This window comes from Streptopelia decaocto (genome assembly GCF_964273445.1).
Source record: "Streptopelia decaocto genome assembly, chromosome: 4".
In the NCBI taxonomy this organism is placed as follows: domain Eukaryota; kingdom Metazoa; phylum Chordata; class Aves; order Columbiformes; family Columbidae; genus Streptopelia; species Streptopelia decaocto.
In genome coordinates, this window is record NC_138658.1 from 20,270,879 (window position 1) to 20,293,844 (window position 22,966).

At 39.1% G+C, this 22,966-nt stretch overlaps 1 protein-coding gene across 3 annotated transcripts in view; it reads right to left on the reverse strand.

The window, feature by feature from the left end:
- Window positions 1-22,966, reverse strand: part of INPP4B (inositol polyphosphate-4-phosphatase type II B) — a 320,380-nt gene that overhangs the window by 279,241 nt on the left and 18,173 nt on the right. For all 3 annotated transcript variants that reach the window (XM_082050912.1, XM_082050914.1, XM_082050913.1), the window contains exon 2: window positions 1,980-2,202. In XM_082050912.1, the coding sequence (XP_081907038.1) occupies window positions 1,980-2,091 (112 nt within the window). In that variant the 5' untranslated portion in view covers window positions 2,092-2,202. The remainder of the gene's footprint in view (window positions 1-1,979; window positions 2,203-22,966) is intronic.

The window sequence follows — 22,966 nt, forward strand, 5'->3', positions numbered from 1 at the left end:
TTTTTTTAAAAAGCACTTGTGCATACATATCCGTAGGTAAAGATACATACATAAATATGTTTATGTCTATAATAGGTAATATATATCTCAGATACAAACACAATCTCTTCAGACAAACCCTACTTCTTCAGAGAACAAGGAACATTCTTACACAAGTTATATTATTTTTTTTATTTTTGAGACAGTAGCCAACCTCAGATTGCCAGGGAGCTGCAAGAACAGCTGTACCCTAAAGTCATGTTATTCCACAGCTGCCTGTGTGGAACTTTTGTACTTCCCTCAAAGCCGACCACCACTAGAGACATAATATTGACCAGGGGGATGCCTTGTTACTGTAATTAAATAGATAACATTCTCTTTTACTCTTGATAACTTCAATTAAGACATTCCAATAGGCAGCATTTGAAAATAGTCTTTCACCCACTAGAAAGTGGAAGGCTTACACAGGGATTTAAAACAACTTTTTTCCTTATAATTCATGTTTTTTTGCAGAAAAGGAACTGAAGTTCCTGGCTCTTTCCAGACCTACTGAAGAAAATGTGATATAAATTGATGTAAACCCACCAACAAAAATCTAAACACAGTTATCAGATTTGAGTATGGTGTTTTACAGTAAAAGTACAGGACTCTGCTGAGACTAAATTCCATCCTTCAGAACCCTGCGGGCATCAGAAGGAAGGAATCCCAACAGTCACACCACAGATTTTTCTAATAAAAGGTATTCTAACATCAAATTGGGAAAGTCACTACCATGTAACAGAAAAGTAAGTAAATCGAAAGATTAGTCAGATTAATGACAAGCCTACCAGTGGATGGTATGTAGTGACCAAAATGCCCTGAGAGCAGTCACCCTTCTCTCGAGGGTCATAACCTGATTGCTAGGAGCCAGAAGGATTTACTGGGCAATAGGAACAACCTATACATGCACAGTTTCCTCAACACTTTCTTGAATCCCCCACCACTGCCCATGCCAGAGACAGCCCTTGATACTAAGCTAGAGGAATGTTTGGTCTGTCTCTGGTCAGCCTAAAGTTCTTAGCAGCAGTAACAGCATTCAACATATTCTTAAAGGAAGGAAAATCAAAGACATTCTCCAACATGTCAGATATTCACTGGATGGGGCCTGATATGCTGCCTATGGTGAGAACACCAGGACAGAATCCTGTGGAAGAACCCCAAGGCAGGCAGGAGTGGATGCCCACTGGTAACACGTCCAGAAAGTTAGCTGCATCCTCCAGAGGAAACTGGCTATTTGTCATGAGAAAATGGACAAAATAATCTGGAAGTGTGGCAGGAAATTTTTTCAGTCCCTTATCATAATTGAGTCTGTGCTGGGCTGGTTTTTTGTTTTGTTTCAATAAAATAAAAGTAAATACAAAAGTAAATTACAATGGAGATCAGTTGATACAAGCGAAAACAAAACATTTGCTGATGCTGAAATTACTGTATTAAGTCTGATTTTAGAGCTAAACATGAGCTATTTTCCTAACAGCTACCAAGGGAACAGACATTTATTCAAGCTTACAGGAAACTGAAAGATATTTAAAAAATGATCATAAAAGCCTGAATAAACCTGCAAAGAAGGTGGGAAGTGAGCCATAGAAAATCTATAATGATAAAAGAATACAGTTTTGGGGGGTGGGAGGAGCACGTCCTGAGGAACTGGATAGCTAAACTTTAAATATAGCAACTAATGACTGGTGACTAGGAGTGACTAGTAGTGAAAAGCAATCTTCACAGGAAAAAAAATGTTAAGGACCAAGTACTGTTTCTGAGGTACACGACAAAGAAAACTTTAAAACTTGAGCAAAGTGAAGAGCTGGCTTTAAAATTCTTTATTTAGAAAGGTATTTAGCACCACTCAAGCATCAGTAATGAAGAAAACTGAGAGGTATGTGTGATTAGTGAAGTTGTAAGCTGACAACCACAGAAAACATGCACATCAAGCACGAGTAGTTTTCACTGCAAGTCATTTTTACCTATTAATTTTTCATTCCCAACCACTCTGCAAATCTTCAGTTTTCCTTCCTTGTCAAAACAATCAGTTGGTTGCCTGGCCAGGAAAGCCAGATCTTTAGCATTGAATCTCATGGGGTTGTCAGGGAAGAGGATGAAGATGAGTAAGAGATGGAAGAAGACAACGATGATGCTAGTTAGTTTGTTGATGCTGAGCAAAATCTAGGCAGCAGATACGAAGGTCAACTGAAATATTAAAAACAAAAAAAAAAAAGAAAACAAGACGTGCTACTATTTATTGTGATTTTTACTCTGTTGTACAGATCAAACACTGTCCTTTCTTTCAAAGTAAGGGAGCAGTGTAAACAATAAGAAAAAGTCCCAAGTCTATGTAGGTGACATCTTCTCCTCATACACTTTGAGAAAGAAAAACATAGCTTTCCAGTGTCTCTATAACTTCAAGCAGAAGCTGTAGTTTTATGCAGGATTTCCCCAGTTTATCAATACTGCTAAAATACAGGGTATTTCAAAAGGACTGACCATTTCAAAAAGATTTGAAACCGCTGTATCTTTGAAATTGGGTCCATCTTTTTGAAACACCCTGTTTATTTTGGCTATATGCATATAAATAACTAGAAAGCTCAAATATGCATTCCTGGGGCAGGGGAGGGAAAACTGTTGCCTTGTGCTCCCTTCTCTTTCACAGGAACAATAAGTCTATCAAAATACAAACCATTAACCATAGAAGTTCACCACGTACTTAAGTGTCCATGTTTTGTTATACTGACACTGATTAGTACACTTCCCTTTTGTTCATGGCATATTTTTAGAGTTTAATTGTTTTGGAACATTTTCTTCCATGTTTTAAGAAAACTAGTTGTTTGCTCAAAAAAAAAGAAGAACGAACTACATCTACTGAACTTAGTGAAGAAACGATACTTGACACATAGATGAGAGATCTTTGTTTCTCTCAGAACCCCTTCTCCGTTTATCTGAAATTATTTAAAGATTAGGTTTGGTAGCTGCCATTTTGAACAGTGCATGTTTGGAAACAAATATTTTTGTCCAAATTGCAGCTAATACAGCACAGATTCACACTGCTGCAAGGAGGAGAAAGTAAGGCCGGAAAAGCAGTTTTAAACAAATCTTTTAATTTCCCACATATTCAGTGCTCTTAATATCCAACCCTTTTGTAAAAGCCTCTCTCTACACTCAAGCAACAGAAGTTTGTCAGATGGTTTTAATACTCCTACAAACTAAAACAAAAACAAAATAAAAACAAAACCAAACAAAAAACCACAAACAAACACAACCAACCAAAACCCACCAACCACCACACACACAAGCACCGCACACCAAACCATACAAGCAAAAAAAGTCCAGTCATTCAATCTGCAGTACATGCTCTTCCAAAGCCACTTTGTCTCTAAATCAGAAGTCTTTGTTCTTCAGAAGACAGCACTGACATCTTTATCTGATGAAGAACTACAACTCTCAACAATTCCTGATCAAGTTCCTCTCAACTGTTGAGCTGAAAGACAAGTTACATCTTCTGCAATGTATCTTTCTGTGGGCCCTGTCATTCCTACATTTCCCTTTGTATTCCCTTCCTTTGTTCAAGTTTATCCCTCAAATCAATACCTTGTGCTGAGTCCTTTTATTTCCAATCACCAAACCACAGCCAGTTCCAATAGCACTACAACAGCGAAAGCAGATTAAACTCAACTATTACTTTGTACATGTGAAACACAGACAAGCCATTAACACAACCTTCAGAAGGCAAATCTCTAAGTGATTTTTTTCCTCCTATGAAAGTTCTACGGTGAGAACTGCCATAAAACCAAAAGCACTTTTAAGTCTCACTATCAAATACTCTCACAAGCAAGAAACAGACTACATGCAAGCCAACAAGTATTCTAAGCAGCTTCAACTTCTCCATTCATTCCCACACACATTTTCTTTCCTGTTTTTCCATTAGCATCAGCAGCTATACTTATATTTTTAAGTAAATCTTCATGCCTTTGACTCCATTTCATGATCTTGTTGAAATTATAACCTCATAACCTCATAGTCAGCACAGAGCCTGACCTGTGATTTACAACATACAAGCACGCTGCTGTGCCCAAAATGAGTTACTGACTCTGATGGAGGCTCCATGATGGTGCAGCTGGTTGCCTATGTTTCGTAAATTGATAGACTACAAACTGTGGAAAGATAAGTCACGCAGCACTTACAAAAAGGATATTTATCACGCCCTGTAATCTAATACCACGGTGTGTTCAGCATGGAAAACCAAATCCATCGTGGAGGCAGGGAAGATGGTGGCTTGGCCACACGATACACAAAACCCAGCCAGCATGACCCTTGCAAGAGGCCCTCCAGGGCATATAGTCTACAGGGGCTTTGGGATGGGCAATGCATCTAATTCCTACTAGCCTCTGTATGCTGAGTGGAATTGTTACTTTTGTTGTAGGGCCAGACTGTATTTTTGACAACAGGGCAAACGGTGTTTGCAATAAACCCATTTGTTTTTGAAAAATAAACTGTTTATCTTGCAGAGCCTATGCTTATGTGATCTCCAACTGTGCACTGTTCTGTTAGAGGCCAGTCCCCCCTCAAGCAGATACCTTGCACACCTTTCACATAGCTCGCTGGGAGTCTTCTTTTAGAGAACACACCTCTAGAAATTCTGCAGCCTACTTAATTATTGCTTTATTAATTAATCTGCTCCAGTCCATTTTATAAACACCTTATCAATCTACCCTAAACAGCATCTTCAGCTACACGCAGTTACTTTAGATTGCTCTGATTTTTTTTTATTAGTGTGGAGGAAGTCAGACCCTGTAAGTCTAGTTCCAGATGGAAGAATCATTGAAAACCATTAATAACTGAACAAAATCTATGCGATCAGAGCAACGAAAGTTTGTGGCTAAACTCTAATTAATGTTTAAATGCAGTAATTACTACAATACATAGACATTTGTACTCCACACAGAAGATCAGCGGACAAGTTGTTAACTGCCATTTAAGAAAGCTTTTGCTTTGATCAAAGGAAAAAACAGGGCCAGGTAAACAGAACATCATTTTGGGTTCCTGGAAAGGCTATTAAAAGGATTAAAAAAACTCCTAGAGAAGATGTGAATATTGATTCTGTTTTTTTTTTTCCCCCCAAGAGAAATGGTAATGGTCAAGAAATCCCTTTTATCACATCTGTGCATCACTTGCTCTGCCTATGAGCCACAACATGTAAATCATGTGGGACAGTGAGAGCAGTACGCAGCAGTTCAAACCCTCGAGACAGCACGTCTCAGTACATATAAGCCAGTACCAGCCTTGAAATGCAAGGCAGCTGGGCCAGCAGAGCTCCACAGTGCTAAGAACTAAGGTGCCTGGAAGTCTGCCAAAAAAGCTAAACCAATCTGACAATGTCTGAATATTATTCAGATCTAAAGGGCATTAGAGATCATGGGATTCAAACTTGGGTTTAACTTACAATGCCGACGGCCGGTGTTGACACAACAATAAATTAGAGGTAAAGAGCCCAAGTAGAAGTGTCTGTCTTCAGCTGCAGTACTGGTTCTCCTTGAAGGGGCAGAGAGACTTTTTAGCTCAAAAAACCTCTTCTCTTCTGGCTCAATTTTGGAATAAAGCTGTCAGCCAGGAAAACTACTTAGTCATATAGTGCCTTTAAATGTTTCTCTTAGCTAATCTCTTTGCTAACATGAACTCCAAAAGGAAAGATATTATCTTCAGTTATTTAATACTAGTGGTTCAAGAGACAGGCGTTATTTAATACTTGTGGTTAGAGAGAGGCACGCTGAATCTAACCTCCCCCTCAGCATTTTTCCTCACACGATCACCACAACCATAACTCATAAGTAAGCCAGACCAGTCAACTACTTTGCACATCGCCAGGACAGAAAAAGGTGTAGGAGTCTATGTCCTTGGAAGCAATCATTTTCAAATAGATGACTGTATGGACAGCTCATAGACCACAAAATTTATGAAGCCTTTGTTGAGCATCCCACATCTCCCCACATTTGCAATTATAGGTTTCATGATTACTTGCTATGGACAACAATCAGAACTACTTGATTCACATGACAGAAAACAAGAGGCGAAACCTATTGTAACTGTTAAATACCAGCCATATAGTTGCATTTTTTTATTATCACAATGAGAGAAATGTACATTGGTGATCACTTGAAGAGATATAATCCCACTTCGCACCCTCTTTGTAAATGCTAGAAGTCAAAACTAGTAGCATGTTGTATTAGGTCTCGTAGCAAGGTTATGGTAGTGAAGGGGCTAGAGGGGTGGCTTCTGTGAGAAGCTGCTAGAAGCTTCCCCCATGTCTGACAGATCAAGTGCCAGCCAGCTCCAAGAGTGACCCAGCGCTGGCCAAGGCTGAGCCCATCAGCAATGCTGTCAGCACCTCTGGGGTAACATATTTAAGAAGAGGAAAAACCGCTGAACAACAGCAGCCGGAAATATGTGAGACGAACAGCCCTACAGACCCTGAGGCCAGGGAAGGAGGGCAGGAGGTGCTCCAGGCGCTGGAGCAGGTTCCCCTGCAGCCCGTCGTGCAGACCATGGCAAGGCAGGTTGTCCCTCTGCTGCCCATGGAGGTCCACACTGGAGCAGATTTCCACCTGCAGCCTGTATAGGACCCCCACACTGAAGCAGGTGGATGCCCAAAGGAAATTCTGACCCTGTGGGAAGCCCAGGCTGGATCAGGTTCACTGGCAGGACTCATGACCTTGTGGGGGACCCACAGTGGAGCAGGCTGTTCCTGAAGGACTGCACCCTGTGGAAAGGACCCACGCTGGGGCAGTTTGTGAAGAACTGTAGCCTACAGGAAGGATGCACATCAGAGAAGTTAATGCAGAACTGTCTCCTGTGGGAGGGACCCCACACTGGAGCAGGGAGTGAGTGTGAGGAGGAAGGAGCAGCAGAGACAACCTGTGATGAACTGTTCACAACACCCAATCCCTGTCTCCCTGAGCTGCTCAAAAGGAGAAGGTAGACAATTCAGGAGTAAAGTTAAGCCTGGGAAGAAGGGAGGTGTGGGAGGAAGGTGTTTTAGGATTTAGTTTTATTTCTCATTACCCTACTCCAATTTGATTGGTAATAAAATTAATTCATTTCCAAGTCAAGTCAGTTTTGCCTGTGACAGTAATTGCCAAGTGATCTCCTCGTCCTTATCTTGACCTATGAGCCTGTTTGTTTTATTTTCTCTCCCCTGTCCAGCTGAGGAGGGGGAGTGATAGAGCAGCTTGGTGGGCACCTGGTGCCCAGCCAGGGCCAACCCATCACACATGTTCAAATAATCTTAGCTTTCAATGAACTTTTATCATGCAAGACCTGCACAAAATTGACTTCAGCACGCCAAGACTAGCATGAAAAGATCTACACACTGAAATCATTTGCAGCTGCTCTCCAACTCCTGCACCTTGTACCACTGAGCTATAGCTGCTCAAAGCAGTAAGTGCAAGAGGACACTAACGCTAATACAAAACAGCGTAACCACCTCCATGGCTGCATGCACTACCCCAAAACACCGCTTTCAGCAGTGTTTTTTAGGTTCCAAGTTTATTTATGTATCCTAAGCACAGTTCAGCATTAAAGAAATGAATGCACAATACTTTGCAGCTTTCATTAGTACTGCATTTAATTCCAGATACTTTGGTAAAGTGTTAAAGCATAAGCTTTCTAATGATGCAACCCCTAAACCTCTCAAAGTCAATAAAATTGTCTGCCTCATTTCACTAGTTTAGCAATTTCAAAAAGAAAAATGCTAAAACTAGTGTCTGCAAGTCCTCAGAAACCCTGCCAAATATATTCGAAATGTCCCTTCTCTTCCTTTGAAAAGGTACAATATTTTTAGTTTACACCATGTTGTACTAAGTGGAACACATACAAAGTGCAGGAAACAACCTTCAAAAGGAAAGCTTCAAAATTATTCTACAATTTGTCTTCAAGCATGGTATTGCTTTTGAGCAAAGAGTTATTACTAATTCCACATCCTGTTTCTTTATTTCACCCATATAGTAATTATTAGGTCATAAAATATAGATAAGATATTCTGCCCCTCCCCCCTTAAAATTCTTCATTCTGTCACTGATCCCTGCACAGTCAAACAAAACACCAGGTTCTCTTTCACAGATTGAGGAAATAAGAGCACAATATAAAGCCTGTAATAAGAACTGATATATGACAGGAGATTCAAATACACAGATATATTGATATATCTAAACGAAAAGTTTGAAAATCTAAACTGGATTTAAGTTTTACCTCAAAAATCATTAACAGGTGATCAGCCAATCAGGGAAAAAAAAAAAAACTATCTTGGGCTTACATAAATTCAAAGACTGGATTCTAAAGTAGGTTTTAGAGGATCTGCAGATGGCAACCTTAATGCAAAGGTATAAAACAGTACAGAAACATGTGTCTTACAGAGTGTTCCTTTCATTATTTTTTTCCCCCACTGAGGTAAGATAGGCAAGATCTATATATCAGATATCACTAAATGCTACAGAAGGTAGCTGTTGGCAATACAAAGCTATTTCTTTCTATATGAAGTTAAAGATTCATATCAGCTGGCTGCATGCAGTCACATTAGCTGATTTTACCCATGGAAAATTTCAGTTTATTTCTAACTTTTCAATCTCTTCACTGGTGTCTCCTGACATCGTGTTTCCTACTGGCAAGATCAAAGCTAGCCTGACCATACGTTGTTGGTAATTTTCATTTCTGCTTTGGTAGGCTGCCAGCACTATTGTAATCTATTTGAGGATATTATCATCTTAAACTATTTCAACTGTTACTTCATATCATTTATCAGCCATTGTGGCCTTACCAATAAGAAAAAAAACAACAACAACAAAAAAAAACAAAAACAAAATCAACAAAACAACAAAAACACACACACAAAACAAAACAAAAAAAACAAACAACATGACAGGCCCACAATATTCAGCAAGTTGGTGAGTCACGTCACTTCTTTGGACACCTTTACTGAGCGTATAGAGCAAAGGTAACAGGAACATCAACAGTTCTGTTTTTCACAATAGTATCAGTGGTCATTTCAGTTGTATTTTATGCTGAAACACACACATACCACATTGTAATAACTTTTATGCCTTTACATTCCCCTAAGTGCTCAGATCCGCCACCCCTTGCCCCACAATGCTCTAAAAAACAGAGGAGTTCCAGCCAACAAGACTGTCCCTAACCAGGGCCAGCCTTCTTGCAAAGGAGTCATGGCCTGTCAGTGCCGTAATACCACACCACACAAACCCACCAGCACCCCATTTCAGTACTACTACTGTCTGCAAGTCCCTTTTAAAGTCTTAAAAATAACAAGACTTTAAAAGCAAAGCATCTATTGAAAAACAAAAACAAAACCACAAACAGAGAGTTGAGCTCTCCTGTTTGGAGATGGACAACAAAAAATAAAATGCTGGCCTGGCTTGAAGGTATTCCCTTCAACTGGAAAACAAAAAACCAAACAAAACACAACAACCACCACCACCACACAAACAAACAAAAGAAACCACACGACAGAAGAGTCTTCCCTTCAGCTGACAGACTTCCCAGTCAACAAAATTCCTAAATGATTCATGTTGTTTCCCAGTATTGAGATGTGATCTTTCAGGAAAAATAAAATCCTGCATTTTGCCTCCCCTAAAAGGAATAATACAAATTAACACCTCCTGCAAGCAGGTATAATCTGGCACACTCACTGAATGATGTACTTCTACCTGCTGACACTGATCCAACCCAAAACCGGCTCTGTGAAAGAAGTCATTTATGAGTTGTCAGAGCTGCCCCATGTGGTTCACAGACAAACAAATTGTACCACACAAGGCAGAGGACTGAACAAGAGCAAAACTGCCGCTTTCACCAACATGGCCAGCTGGTCGTGACTCAAAGGGTTCAAAGTGTGACCTCCCTCAAGCTGTTCTTGAGCAGCCACTGACCTGACAGAGGTGCAGGCTCCTGGGGAAAGGGAGCGCTTCTTCCCCATTTCAGCACCAGCCCTGATGTAGCCACACGATCAGCTTCAGGAACTTGTCTTGATGGAAATCAACCTCATCAAGCTGTTTCCTGATCAGACTGGCTACCTGGCTGCAGAAACACCACTGCCAGCCCAGTGCAGAGGACAAGAATGTGCCCTATAGGTCATATTTCTGCAGGCATGTCAGCTTAATGTGATGCTATAACTGCAGCCCTAGGACAAATTTCACACATAAAGGACTTCAAACATAGTCCTTACTCAATGAGATCCAGGTAACTCCAAATTAAGCCACAAGCTACCCTCATATCTGCAACCATAATTTCCAGGAACACGGTCTTAAATTCATCTTTCTCCCACATGTGTTCTGGTGACTGCCTGCCCAGCCACACCACCTCATTTCCACTCCCAAAGGGCACAACTGCACTGGCTCTAACTTTGGCTTGGGCCAGCAAGAAAGCTGGATTATGGAATTTATCCACTTTAAAACCAATGCTTGAAAACAAGCGCCAGAAGATTAAATCAGTCTTTCAAAACCCTATTCAAGAGTGACTGCATCGATTAATGTTTCAAAGCCACTAGCTACACACAAATGACCCTGTTAATATGAGTTCGGCCACTACTATGACACTGTGGTTTCAGAGCAGGTAGTCTCTAGCTAAATAGCAGCATTTCAGTCACTACTTATTTACCAATTTGTTTACATAGCAGATTCCTTTCTCTGTCTCCAAGAATGTAAACACACAAACCATTTGTAACCTGCCATTTCAAACAAAACGAAACAGAGCAGAAAACCAAAGCAAACCTGAGTACAGTATAGCTCAATTCACTTGGAGCTCCTACACACTAGACAGTAGGTAAATCAGTCTGGAAGAGAGAACATGCTGGGACCACTCATCTCAAAGAAAGGGACAGAGTGAGGACACAATAACCAGTTTCAAAAAAATACTGCACTGTATTGAAAATGGCAGCATGCTCCATTCTGCAAGATAAAGTATTTGGGTGGAACGTTCACTTCTACAAGACTATTTCCTGGCTCTTCCAATATCTATAAAGATGCAAAAGGCAGAGGCAAAAGGTGCAAAACGCAACTGCAGAAGCAAAAGGCAACTTAAAATACAACATTGCTATGACACCACTTTTACTGACCATTTTTACTGCAACAGATAAATTACTGTACTAAGGCTGCAGCTTGTACTCTGCAAGATGCAGTATCTTTTTTTTAATCTTTAAAAGTTGTTTGGGGACTGTGAACTTTTTATTTCTTAACCTTTGTTGCTTTGCATCATATCCTAGAATCAAACAACTTCTATGCTCTTGGTATCTATATTGACAGCTAGGAAAAAAAAAAAAATACCATATTGCTGAGAAAACCATAGTGATGAGAGTTTCTCTCGGCTTCTCCCCATCCTCCAAATTTCCTTGAGGTCCCTTCCAACCTGGTATTCTATGAAATTCATTATATTTGGGGCTTACGCAAGTTATAAATATTTAAAGATTTTAAACAGCAAATTTGAGAGATTTGGGGTTCATTTGGGTTCTACAGATTTTAGCTATTACTTAGTCAAGTCACCCACACGAAGTAAAATACAACATTAATATCACATTTTAAGAATAGGGATGTAAGATATAAAGATTTGGAGTAAAATCCCTTCACTAAGTTTCAGGGAGCTCTGGAGTTCACCACCATTTTTCTTTTGGCGTTAACAGGAAGGAACCTCTTCCACTTTGCTTAATAGCATCCATTCTGCTTTGGCTGCCTTCTTCCCACACAGTCTTCAACAAAACAACAAAAGTGTTTTTCCTTAGAGGAACTCTTTCAATACATTTGTGAAGACCCAGCAGAAGCTTCAGTTTTACTGTCCCACAGTTAGGGAGGCACCATGAGGTCTCCTGCCCCTGAACCTTCCAAGGGAAAGGGGTTACTGGGTTGTCTTCAATTACCTCTAAAATGACAGAAGGAAAGCATGGGAAAGTGAAGGGATTAATATTTGACAATGATACTTAATTTGAATAATTAAATTTCAACAAAAATACCAGAAAAAAAATCTTCATATGAAGTACATTCCTTAAATATATTGTTCCTAAAAGTTCACAAATATCTGGTTACCTACCTTTCTCATTAAAAACCTAGTAATACCGCTGAACAAATAAATCCAGGAAATTGTGACTTAACGATTTATTACTTTTCCTTAATATAACAGCACTAACTGTATCTCAATAATAATGATTCAATTTTTACATGCAATAGAAATCTCAGCTCTGCAGAAACTATTCTGTCATCAGAGAATGAGAATATTCAAAGACAGATGCAAAACAAAGTTACAGGGGGGAAGAAACGCAACAAAACTCAAGTAACATTCAAATCACTGAGGACATTACCGCTTCATACTGATGCAGCAGCTACAGCAATAACAAATCATTTATTGACCTTTTGCCTTAAGATCAACCACATATCCTCAATTAGCAGATAGGAATCAAGTTTACATATTTTAAAGTATGAATAAAACATCTCAAGAAGATTTAAAAGCTTCCAATTTTTTTAAACCAAGCAGCTGATTAAATCTCTCTAAATTCATCCAAAGTGAAAAAAGATTAGGAGGTGATACTTAAGAGCCATAACTTGAACCCATGGCCAAATACACATGACAATGAAGCTCCTCCCACATACCTACTTCCCACATACTAACTTCAATTGAGATTAGGACTGTTCAACCTGTATATTTGCAGGTACAGAAGCTCTCTTCCTTGTCGTATCCCCAGTAACCTATGGGACTGCTGATTCTGTGGCCACAGAAATCCCCTCTGTTACAACCTGTAAGCAACACAGACACCACATGTGGAAAGTCCAAACCTGCTAACGCCTTCACGTGCAGACAGGCAATTCGGGAAGAGTAAAGTTTACCCTCAAGTAAACTTAAATTTCCTGTTCTTGGATGTCCATCATTATACCACCTGTTTTCAGTAATACACAAGTTTTCCACTAGCTGGAAACACCAAGGAAATTTTTTAAAATCCTGGAAAATAAATTGCAACTTATAAAATAAGTTATTAAATTGGGCAATAGAGCCTTATATTTAACTGGATTTCTGCGCACAGTTACCTACTCTGGCACATGCAACACACTACTCTCTTCAGCTATAAGGGGTCATTGGCAGATGTTTTGCAAATTTTTATTTTAAACAACCTTAATCTAAGTTGGACCTGACAAATACCCCGGCTACATAAAACTCACAAAAAATACTTATTTTTTTCAGATTAAACACCTCACACAAAGATCAAAAGTTCACTGCAGTAACTTCAAGAAAAAAAATAAGGCTGTCAGAGTTAAACACAAAATATGAAATTCAAGAGATGGTTCTATAGCATATTCAGGTTGCTTCGGTATAGGAGAGTTTGAGTAGAGTCCATTATTTCAGTCCTATGAAACAATTATTACAAAACACATGTGTCTGAATTAAATGAATGGGTTTGTATTAAACACAAAAGATAACTATGATTTTTACTAGAGACAGTCTAGGGCTGAGAGCTTCTGTGATTAAAACCAAAGGCGCATGGCAGTATCAGCAAAGCCCCTTGATGCAGAAACTGGTCTTGCCCCAGGATGCGAATGGTCACAGTCTCTTTTCCATGCCTAGTAAAAAATTCACACCTGATTGCCCAGCCTGGAAAAGCTGCTTGACATCTAACTGAAGGATTATCACCTACATTTTAATCAGACTTCCATACCTTGGAAGGGTTCTCCAGTTCTAAAAGAACTTCTGGGAAACCAGCCTGAAGCAGAGAAATGGAACTCAGAAGGGTATCAACAAACCCAAAGCACCAAGAAGTCCAACTCTAAAAAGGCTAAATAAAAGAAGATCCCTCAGAGTTTCATCTCTCAAAGCTCGCCAGCGCAGAGCCCAGTCTCTCCAGTTACTAACAGACTGTTCCTTGGTCACACTTGCATTCTTTGCTTTCTTGTCATTCCCTCACAGAGGCAAAGCAGAACACCCACAGCCTGGCCAGAGCTTTCAGTAAGCTCTTCTCACCACTCCAGGTAAGCTTTTGACACATAGTAAAGGTGAGAAGGCAGCACACTCAAACCTCAGGGTCCAGCTTCTTCCAGCTCTCTAAGCAAACCCAGGTAAGGCAGCTGCTCTGTGGGCAAACAGCTCTGCTGCAGCTGGTGGACAGAAGAACTTCCTGCAATTGGCACATAACAGCCTAAAAAACAGTTATTTCAAGTACGACCTCAACTGATTCAGGATTTTTCCCCTCCATTCTTGAATTTTCAGACTTTAGTCTAAACTATTATGACGACCTTGATTCAAGGCAGAAAAGCAACTTGTGCAGGACCTCAGAAAAACAAGTTTAAGAAACTTTAATTCGGCTGGTAAATAGCTGTTGCCTATGCCTCAGAACACCTTAAAACTTGCAGGCTGCAAGCACACATGTGCACGCACACAAAGAGGATTTTGCAAATATGTTCTACTTAATTTAGCCAACATAGGTTGTTGTGGTTTCCCCACACACACCGTTTCACTATGGTGTATTAATACCTTACAAGGGAGACAAAAAAACACACATAAATTACTCAAAAATTGATTTCTTCCCTTATTTCCTCAAAGCACTCAAGCAATTAGGAGTATGTTAGTTGGAGGTTATGCACAATGCCAAGTTTCTCTGGTTGTTTCTCAAATTTAAGTGTCTCCTTCCCTTCCCAGCATACAGACTTTTAAAATAAATAAATAAAGGAAGACTGAAGCTTTGCATTTTGTTTGGAAAGCTATTAAGTCAGCACTTTAAGTTCTTATTTAAATTATTATTTAAATTATTATTCTCTACCCCCACCATAAGGAGCACCACAGACCTACCAGTCTTCTTTACCAAGCCATTTACTCTTTATTTCCTTCTCCCAAAAACCCTTTGCTAAATTTAATTAGTCTGTGGATACATCAACTGATTCCTCCTGTGCAAGCAAAATACAAAGGTTCAACCTCTATTTTGATCCAGCAAAATAGCATAACATTAACTTCAGATCACTCCATGGGGAGATGCATGGGCACCTCCCTTGCCATTAGCACAAGCACCAAGACGAGTCACATCAGACTTTTCCTGCAGGTGAATGGAGGAGGTGTGAAGTCTGGAGGGGCAGCAGGTAAGGGGGGGTTGTTATTATTATTGGCTTTTATGCTGCCAGTTTTGAAGTGCATGAGAACGAAAGACTGTTCCAATGATTACCTTTCAAGCACAAAAAATTACCAAGGGTCAGAAACCTGTCAGTTTTAACGTCATCTGTTTTAAAGGCCTCAAGTCCTATAAAAGATTTCTCTTGACATGGAAATGAAAGGTTCAAGGTAACTCTTTGTAACTGTAGTAGTGGCATTTCAACTTAATGGGATTTAAACCTAAAAAAAAAAAAGTAACAAAAAGTTACTCCCTGTAAAGCTCATAGAGGTAATCCAAAGAACAGACTACAACTAGTTACTTACAATTCCTGCCAGATACCAGTCAGTCAACCCAGAGAGCACACACTGGACACAAAGGATTGACCCAGTCACATTAAAAACCAAACAGAAAGAAACCTCCAAGTTATGAAACCTGTTATTATATGCAACAGAATCTAATTCTTTTCACAACATATTAACAAGCTTAAACCTAAAAGCAGCTAGACAGCTTTTTCTTGATAGCCCCAGAGGAATGTTGCTCCTACACCTACCTGGTTTAATGGCAAGAACCTTCTGTATTCTCCAGACTAAATGTCTTAATGTCCAAATTATCCACATTATTATGCCAACACTGACCTTTACCTTACATTTATGGTCTCCTCTTTGCCTTACTGGAAGTGTCAAAGCAAGCTAAGTTTTGGGTTTGTTTCTTCAGCTCTTCTCCTGTAGGGAATGCTTTCTGGTCCTCATCATCCTTCCCTGAATCCAGCTCTCAGAAAAAGCACACATATAAATACTCCAAATACACAGAGTCTGAGTTGAAACTGCAGCATTCAAAACCAACCTCACCTCTTCTTGGCCCCATTATTTGTTTTCAAATTAAGAAAATTGTTAGACCTCTTAACCACAATATCTTCGCCCTTCCTACCATTATCAGAAGCACTTGTTCTCCAGTTGGCAGGTATGAGGGTAGCCTCTCACAATGTGTCCAGTAATTTTAATCTTCACACCTTTACAATTACCTGTTTCCAGATCCAGCTCTGGATCTACGTCAGAGATCTACCAACACCCAGCAGAACCTCTTATCACCTTTCACTAAACTGACATCAGTCTAAGCAGTCTCACTTTCACTTACATTGTCTCTAAATCATTAGAGCAATGCATCACTTATTGTAGTGCTATTCAGCAGACTCTATTTCTAGCTTGCTTGAAAAGGTCATATCCTTCAGTATGCATGTTCTGTCATGACTGCTATGCTACTGTCTTATGGCTGTGATATCCAGTTTAATATTCTGCAATTCAAATTATTCCATTTTATACCCCACGCTCCTGATATTCGCACAGAAGTGTTTCAGCTTTGTTTGTGCTTCAGCTAACACAGCCTTAACTGCATTCAAAGCTGGCATAGTTATAACCACTAGTTATGTTGTTTGACTACTATTCTCAGAAATATTCTTTACAGTTAACTTTTGTTCTAATAATCGTCTGCCATTCTGCACAGTTACACTGCTTTATCTGCTGTGCTCTCCTGGGTTATCTATCTCTTTTCATGCATTCTTTAAAGAGAGAAGAAAACAAACAAACAAACAAAAAAAACACTCACAAAAAAACCCCAACCACCAAATACGAGTCACAGGCATTATGCAAATAGATCACATTTCTCAGTTTGAATTTCTTCTTGAGCAATGATGCAAATTCTCAATGCCAGCAAACTGCTTCTCTGGGTATTACAATCTGAGGTCATCTTTTTAAAAGATTTCTCTTCCAGCAAATATATTTTAAATAGTCAAAAAAAAAAAAAATCAGAATTCTTTCTGTAGGACCAGCTCTCAAGTAATCCATGATTTTGTTTTCCCCGCTACATCTCTGCCCTTTTCTTCTAAGGCCTGTGAGAATTCTGCTCAGTGCCAAGCGAACCTCCACACAGCCGTGTGGCTTCTCCAGCCCACTGAACTCTTCCAAAAGAAACCCTCAATATTTCCACTGTCTGGAGAGTCACAAATGTACATCTCTACCTTCCATTAGCCAGATTTCTCTTCAGCCTTGATTTTTAGAGCCACAAGCCTCCTCTGGTATACTGAACAAATAAATCATATTGAAGCAAATTTACCATTTTGTCCAGCACTCCTGTAAACTTACATTTGTACAAATCCCCACCTCTCCATTCCACCAGTATGTCAAAGTCTTATGTGACCTCCAGCCAGTGACAAAAATAGGTTAGCAGGCTTAGAAAAGAGGCTCATTGGAACTTAACAGTTCTCTCACTTTCTCCCCCCCTTGCACCCCTCACAAAGTAAAATAGGTTATATTACCTTTGCCACCATAGGTTACCTGAAGCTTCTACTGATTAATTCTATAGCCATTAATAAGGAGGCAAAAAAAAAAAAAAAAACACCTCACAGGAAAACAGAGAGCAGGTTTATTTCCAAATTTTCTCTCTCTAAAAGTTACTAAACATACTCCTCTAGGCATCAAAAATCCAAGTACCCTACTAGAAAGTGAAGTTAGAAAATATTCAAACTGGAAATGGGCTTTAGTCACTGAAAAGTATGAGACACTTTAGTTTATATTCACAGCAAAACAATGCAGTCTGAACTTAGCTGCAGTGATACCGCCATAGTAGAAAAGCTCCAGATCTCAAATGGTGGCTTGTCACTTTTCTTAAGCAAAAATAAAGAAAATCATGACAAAGTGTGAAAGCAACAGCCACAGATCTGTGCTTCCATACTCCCCAGGTGTAAAATGAAGTCAGAAGCAATTTAGAACATGAAACAATAGATAGTGCTATCTCTGTCACCAGGAGATATTGACAGAAAAACAAGCTCTACTTACTGAAAGAGAATGTGAAATGAAAGAAAAACGTGCAGAATATAAGCAAAGATAAAAAGTTGCAGTTTTCCATGGAACAGAAAAAGTCAACATAACAAGCCTGTTGCTCTGGATACTTAAGACAAATTCCTAACCAGTCCATGTAACACTTCAAATTATTTGAGATTATAATATTTGCAAGATGCTTTGCTTGAAGTTCAGAAAGTTATGACAGAACACTGATTTTATTAGGACTGTTTATTAAATGATAGTAGTTCTATGAAAAGAGCAAATCTTTTTAATATGTATTTTCTGAAGATACTTGGTCTTCATGTTTTCATTCAGAACCACAGATGTTATTTACATATACTTGAGTATTAATATTTTTCCTCATTTTACAGGACCCTCTCAATCTCAGTAACATAGTTTGTAATTACAGTATGTGACTTTTAAAGAAAAATGGCATCTCTCCTTGGAATCTTTCCTCTTAAAGACCTTACTGTCTCATCACAATGGAAGAAGAGACAGAGCAGTAGCTGGTATACTTTTCTTCTTTATATTACTATATGATGACAGTATAAGTTTGTTCTTGCCAGCCTTTGGCTTTATTTACAGAGAAGCAGCAAACAGGAACACTACCAAACCACTACATGGATTCAATATGTATTCAATGTATCTTGGCACCAAATCCAGAGTTTGTGGACACTGAATTGCTTCAGCACTCCCCCAGACCGAGCCCAATATTCTTCCTGGAAAGCCAAATTTATGCAGACACCTTTATCAAAAATACTTTGAGTCAGGTTATTTAAAATACTGAGTATACTCTCTGGGTCTAGACTGTATCACAGAAGCTAAAAAACTCTAAACCCAAAGTTCCAATATCATCTCTTGAAGTACTGAAAATGCCAAATGTCCATTATCTCCACTTCAAAGCATCCAAGACCACAGCAAACAACTCACTCCGTGAAGGAAGCCTGGCTCTACTGCAGGCATTAACCTAACCCTACTTCTTGTCTACTCAACCTTACTTTTCAAGCAGCTGTTTAACTTCAAGCACAACATCAGCCACAGATATTTCACCCTGACAAAGTCTGACTAACTCATCTATAACATATAATCAGACAAGTCTAGTGAAATGAGAGAAGCTGCTTTGATTCATACTAGACTTTTTCAAAGCTAAAATAATAATTCTACTGTAGGCAATTTACATTTGGTTTCCAAATTATTTTTCAGCAAATGACAGAGCTTGGTTAGACTTACCACATCTGCTTGAACACAAATACGTGCTTACCTAACTTCTTCCTAGCAACCTTGCTTCTTGTCATTTTTAAGCATCTTAGTATTTTAAATGCAGCTTGATATCGCTCAGACTGGCTATATTTGTAATACACAGGCTAGCAAACTTCTGCTCTTTGACTATCTTTTCACTATTATTGATTCCTTTTTATTAATACTTAATTTCACAAAAATGATAAAACAACAGAAGTTGCTGAAAAGTTCCACCCAGACATTATGTTCAAACTGCTACCAATTCTCTATCCAGAACTGTTATGTCCTCAGGTCTAGTTCACTGGTGCAGGTACAAGACAGTCAAATGACAGCCAGGAAAGAAGCTGCATGTGTGAATCGATGGAGTTACAGGAAAAAATAGTTACTGAAAACCTAAAGTAGGATTGATCATATAAAGGATTAGTGGGATATATAAACACATGTGATACCTAAATTAATCTGTCTGGGATTAAGGGACCAACTCACTGATAGGACTTCTGGGTAGTATTAGGTGAATGACTGAAAAATCATGCTGGATTTAGCCTGGGATTAGGCAGCAGGTAACTCTCAATACGCCTGATTGCATCTCTATTTTTTTCAGACACAACAGGAACAAACTTGTACCAACCTACAACTTGTTTATTATGAATTGTATAAATTCTAAAAAAAAACATTGACAAACCTATTCAACTGCAAATGGCCCCTGTGCCAAAGGGAGAAAGTCTGGAGTCCAGATGTGTGTTCTTAAATAGAGGCTAATAAGGATTACTGGTAAAACCGTTAGACTTCCTAATCACTTTAGCAGGTTTTGTACATATTATAGCAATTTCTACTGCAGCCTACAGAGGATAAGAGGATAGGAAATACTAATGCATCAAATTCTGCTATTGAAGAGGAGGAAAAAAAAAACAAGTTGGTCCCAAAATGAAAGAACAGATAAGGAAAGATATTAATTCAGTGCTCTCATAGGGTCACAAAGTCAAGGAGACAATGGACAGATTATTTACAAATATACAAAGTACAAATCCCTACTAAATTATGAGACTCACCAATATGTAAATTATAGATAGCTCGAGACTTCCTTCACAGTAGATGTGTGTTGATGCACATAGGACTAAAGCCCGCATGTTGTGGGGTTTATCGTTGTTGCACTTTTTGTTTTGTGTGGAACAAGGAAACAAAGAAAGGCACAGGGGAAACACAAAGCTACCAAGCACTGTGCAACCACAAACATAACATAAACAAATAAAGGTAACATGATGCTGCAATGGGCACCTAGAGTTATTTCCATAGGATTTGTATTGATGAAGAATTGACATTAAAACTATTAACAGTCATATTAGAGCTAGCTTTAACTAAAACAGCAGATTTCTCACGCAGTGAGAGACGACACTGATGAAGACAGCACATATCTGCCACGGTTCTCTTTAGGCTGCTACATAATGTAAAGCCTAGATTCCAATGGTGATTGCTCCGTAAGGCCAAACAGCTTTTAAATGGCCCTCAGAGCTTCCCCATTACGAGCCAGGACCAGCCTGAGCATAGAAACAAAAATAGTTGCATGACTCAATACACAATAGTAAAAAATTACTTTTAAAGTAAAAACAATCACACCCAACTACCTTACCTGAGCTTGATGTGTCAAGATACTGACTTTAATAAACTAGTGTGAATTGCTTCAGGTTTTTTCCCCTCTTCCATGAGATTTTTATTTTCTACAAAGCTCACTCTCTCAAACAGGCTTTGTTGAATTCAGCAGTAACTGGTAAGTTTTAGTACTCGTAGTTGCCACTTCTTCCTACTTCCAGAAGGCACCAGCCCCACAGCAAGGGGGACAACAATAAATATGTGCTGATCCTCAACACCTGCTATTCAACACAAATGAGCACTGGTATCAACACAAACTAGAACACCTGGCTGAGACCAGCATTAGTGGAAGAGCCAGAACATCATTCGCTGCTGCTGCCCAACACTAACAACAGCCACTTCAGCAAGACACACAGAGCTCATCATCCACTTTCTACTCTTATTTCCCATTTCCCTGTATTAAGCCAGCAGGCAGGGATCTTAGGATGTTCAGTAATAAAACTTGGGTTTAATGCCTGAATGTTCCTTTTAAACATGGATGAATCATAATCCCTGAAGGTTATGGTTTTCCATACTTGCAAAACCAGTCCTGATGGGATTAATTCTTGCAATAGCATAGCTGATCACCACCATTAAGCAAATAAAAACCCACATAATCAAGCATATAAATGTATGCAAATAAAAAATTTCCTAAGATCTGAAAGGACTCAGTGCTGTGTTTACAGAATTGCATAGTTTTATTTCTTAGCCCCCAATTTAAGTAAAGCATTCAGAAACAAACAAATAAACCTCTCTGCCCACCTGGAGTACAGATTATCTAAATCCAGCTGCTTCACTATCTATGCTGTTTTCTCCTGCCAATCTTCTCCAGTCATGTTGCCTTTATGACAGCACCTAATCTGCCCCACTGAGTCTGATTACAGACTAGACATGGTTAACTATAGACTGGTATCATCCTGTTGGCAATACAATAAATCATTCCTCAGTGAAGGTCTTTACAAGGTGGCTCTATATTCCTCAAAACCTTGGTAGGCCCTGTAAATCACAGGTAGAAAGATGTTAGTGCTGTGATCCTGCAAATGCTTTGCCTTTTAGTGACTGATCACTTGATCAATCAGAGTACAACCTCACCACACTTTTGCTTCTATTACACCATAGTTCTCTACAGCACATGTTTTGGGTAACTACAAAAAGAAAGAAAAACCCTAAATGCTACATCATGTTTTGGGCATACTAGAAACATTGATGACATACTTAATGAATTGTGATCCAGAGCAGTGACTTCATCTTGCTCATGGGACTTTCATTTCCAAGGGACAAAATTCTGGTTGTACGTGTTGAGCCTTGGAAGAATCACAGAGTTCTTGGACAGAGATTACAGGCTTGACATTTTGATTTATTTATTTTCCTAAAGAGCTGCAAAGACATGAGTTGTGTATGAATGCTCATGCCTCTCAGAGAAGAAGTAATTTTCCATTTCCAGGATAAAAAAGGCACTATAAGTGGCACATTCTCTCACTCTGATGAAGGAACTAATCTCTGTACAGACTGCATTGACTACAAAGGATAAGAAGAATAGAATAGCTAACTAACAAACACTTCCAGTCAGGAGACATGCAGAACCAGCAATTTATTTTTCAGCTCCTTACATTCCACTGCTGCTACCAACACAAATCAAACGGAGCTGAAGGGATAATGGAGCAGAAAGGACCAACTTGCTGAAATTTCTTCAGAAAAAAGCTTATATCTAAGTGTTATTGATAGTGAACACAAAAACACTGTGGAGGACCAGTCAAATTTTATTAAAAGATTCCTTCTAAGGAAAAAGCAGAAGTTTAATTTTGAGAAAGTTTCCTAGTTAAATTCACATTATTAACAGAACACTTCATGCTGAGGTGAGCTACAATTTCACTTACGTTTGAAAAAAAAAATTTAAACTAAAATTGCGAGTTAAGTATTCTTCCATTGATATGGCAAGAGCTGGACAGTGTATTGAATTGTCTATTATGTATTCCCAGCAGTAAGGAGATCAAAAATGCATACACAAAATGCAAACAATCTAAGAGCTTCCATGGAATCATTACTGTGCCAAGACAGAAATGGCTTCTGGGTACATACAGCTTGAAAAAAAAGATGGAAAAACTGATAATCACATCATGGCATAGGGTGACATGACACC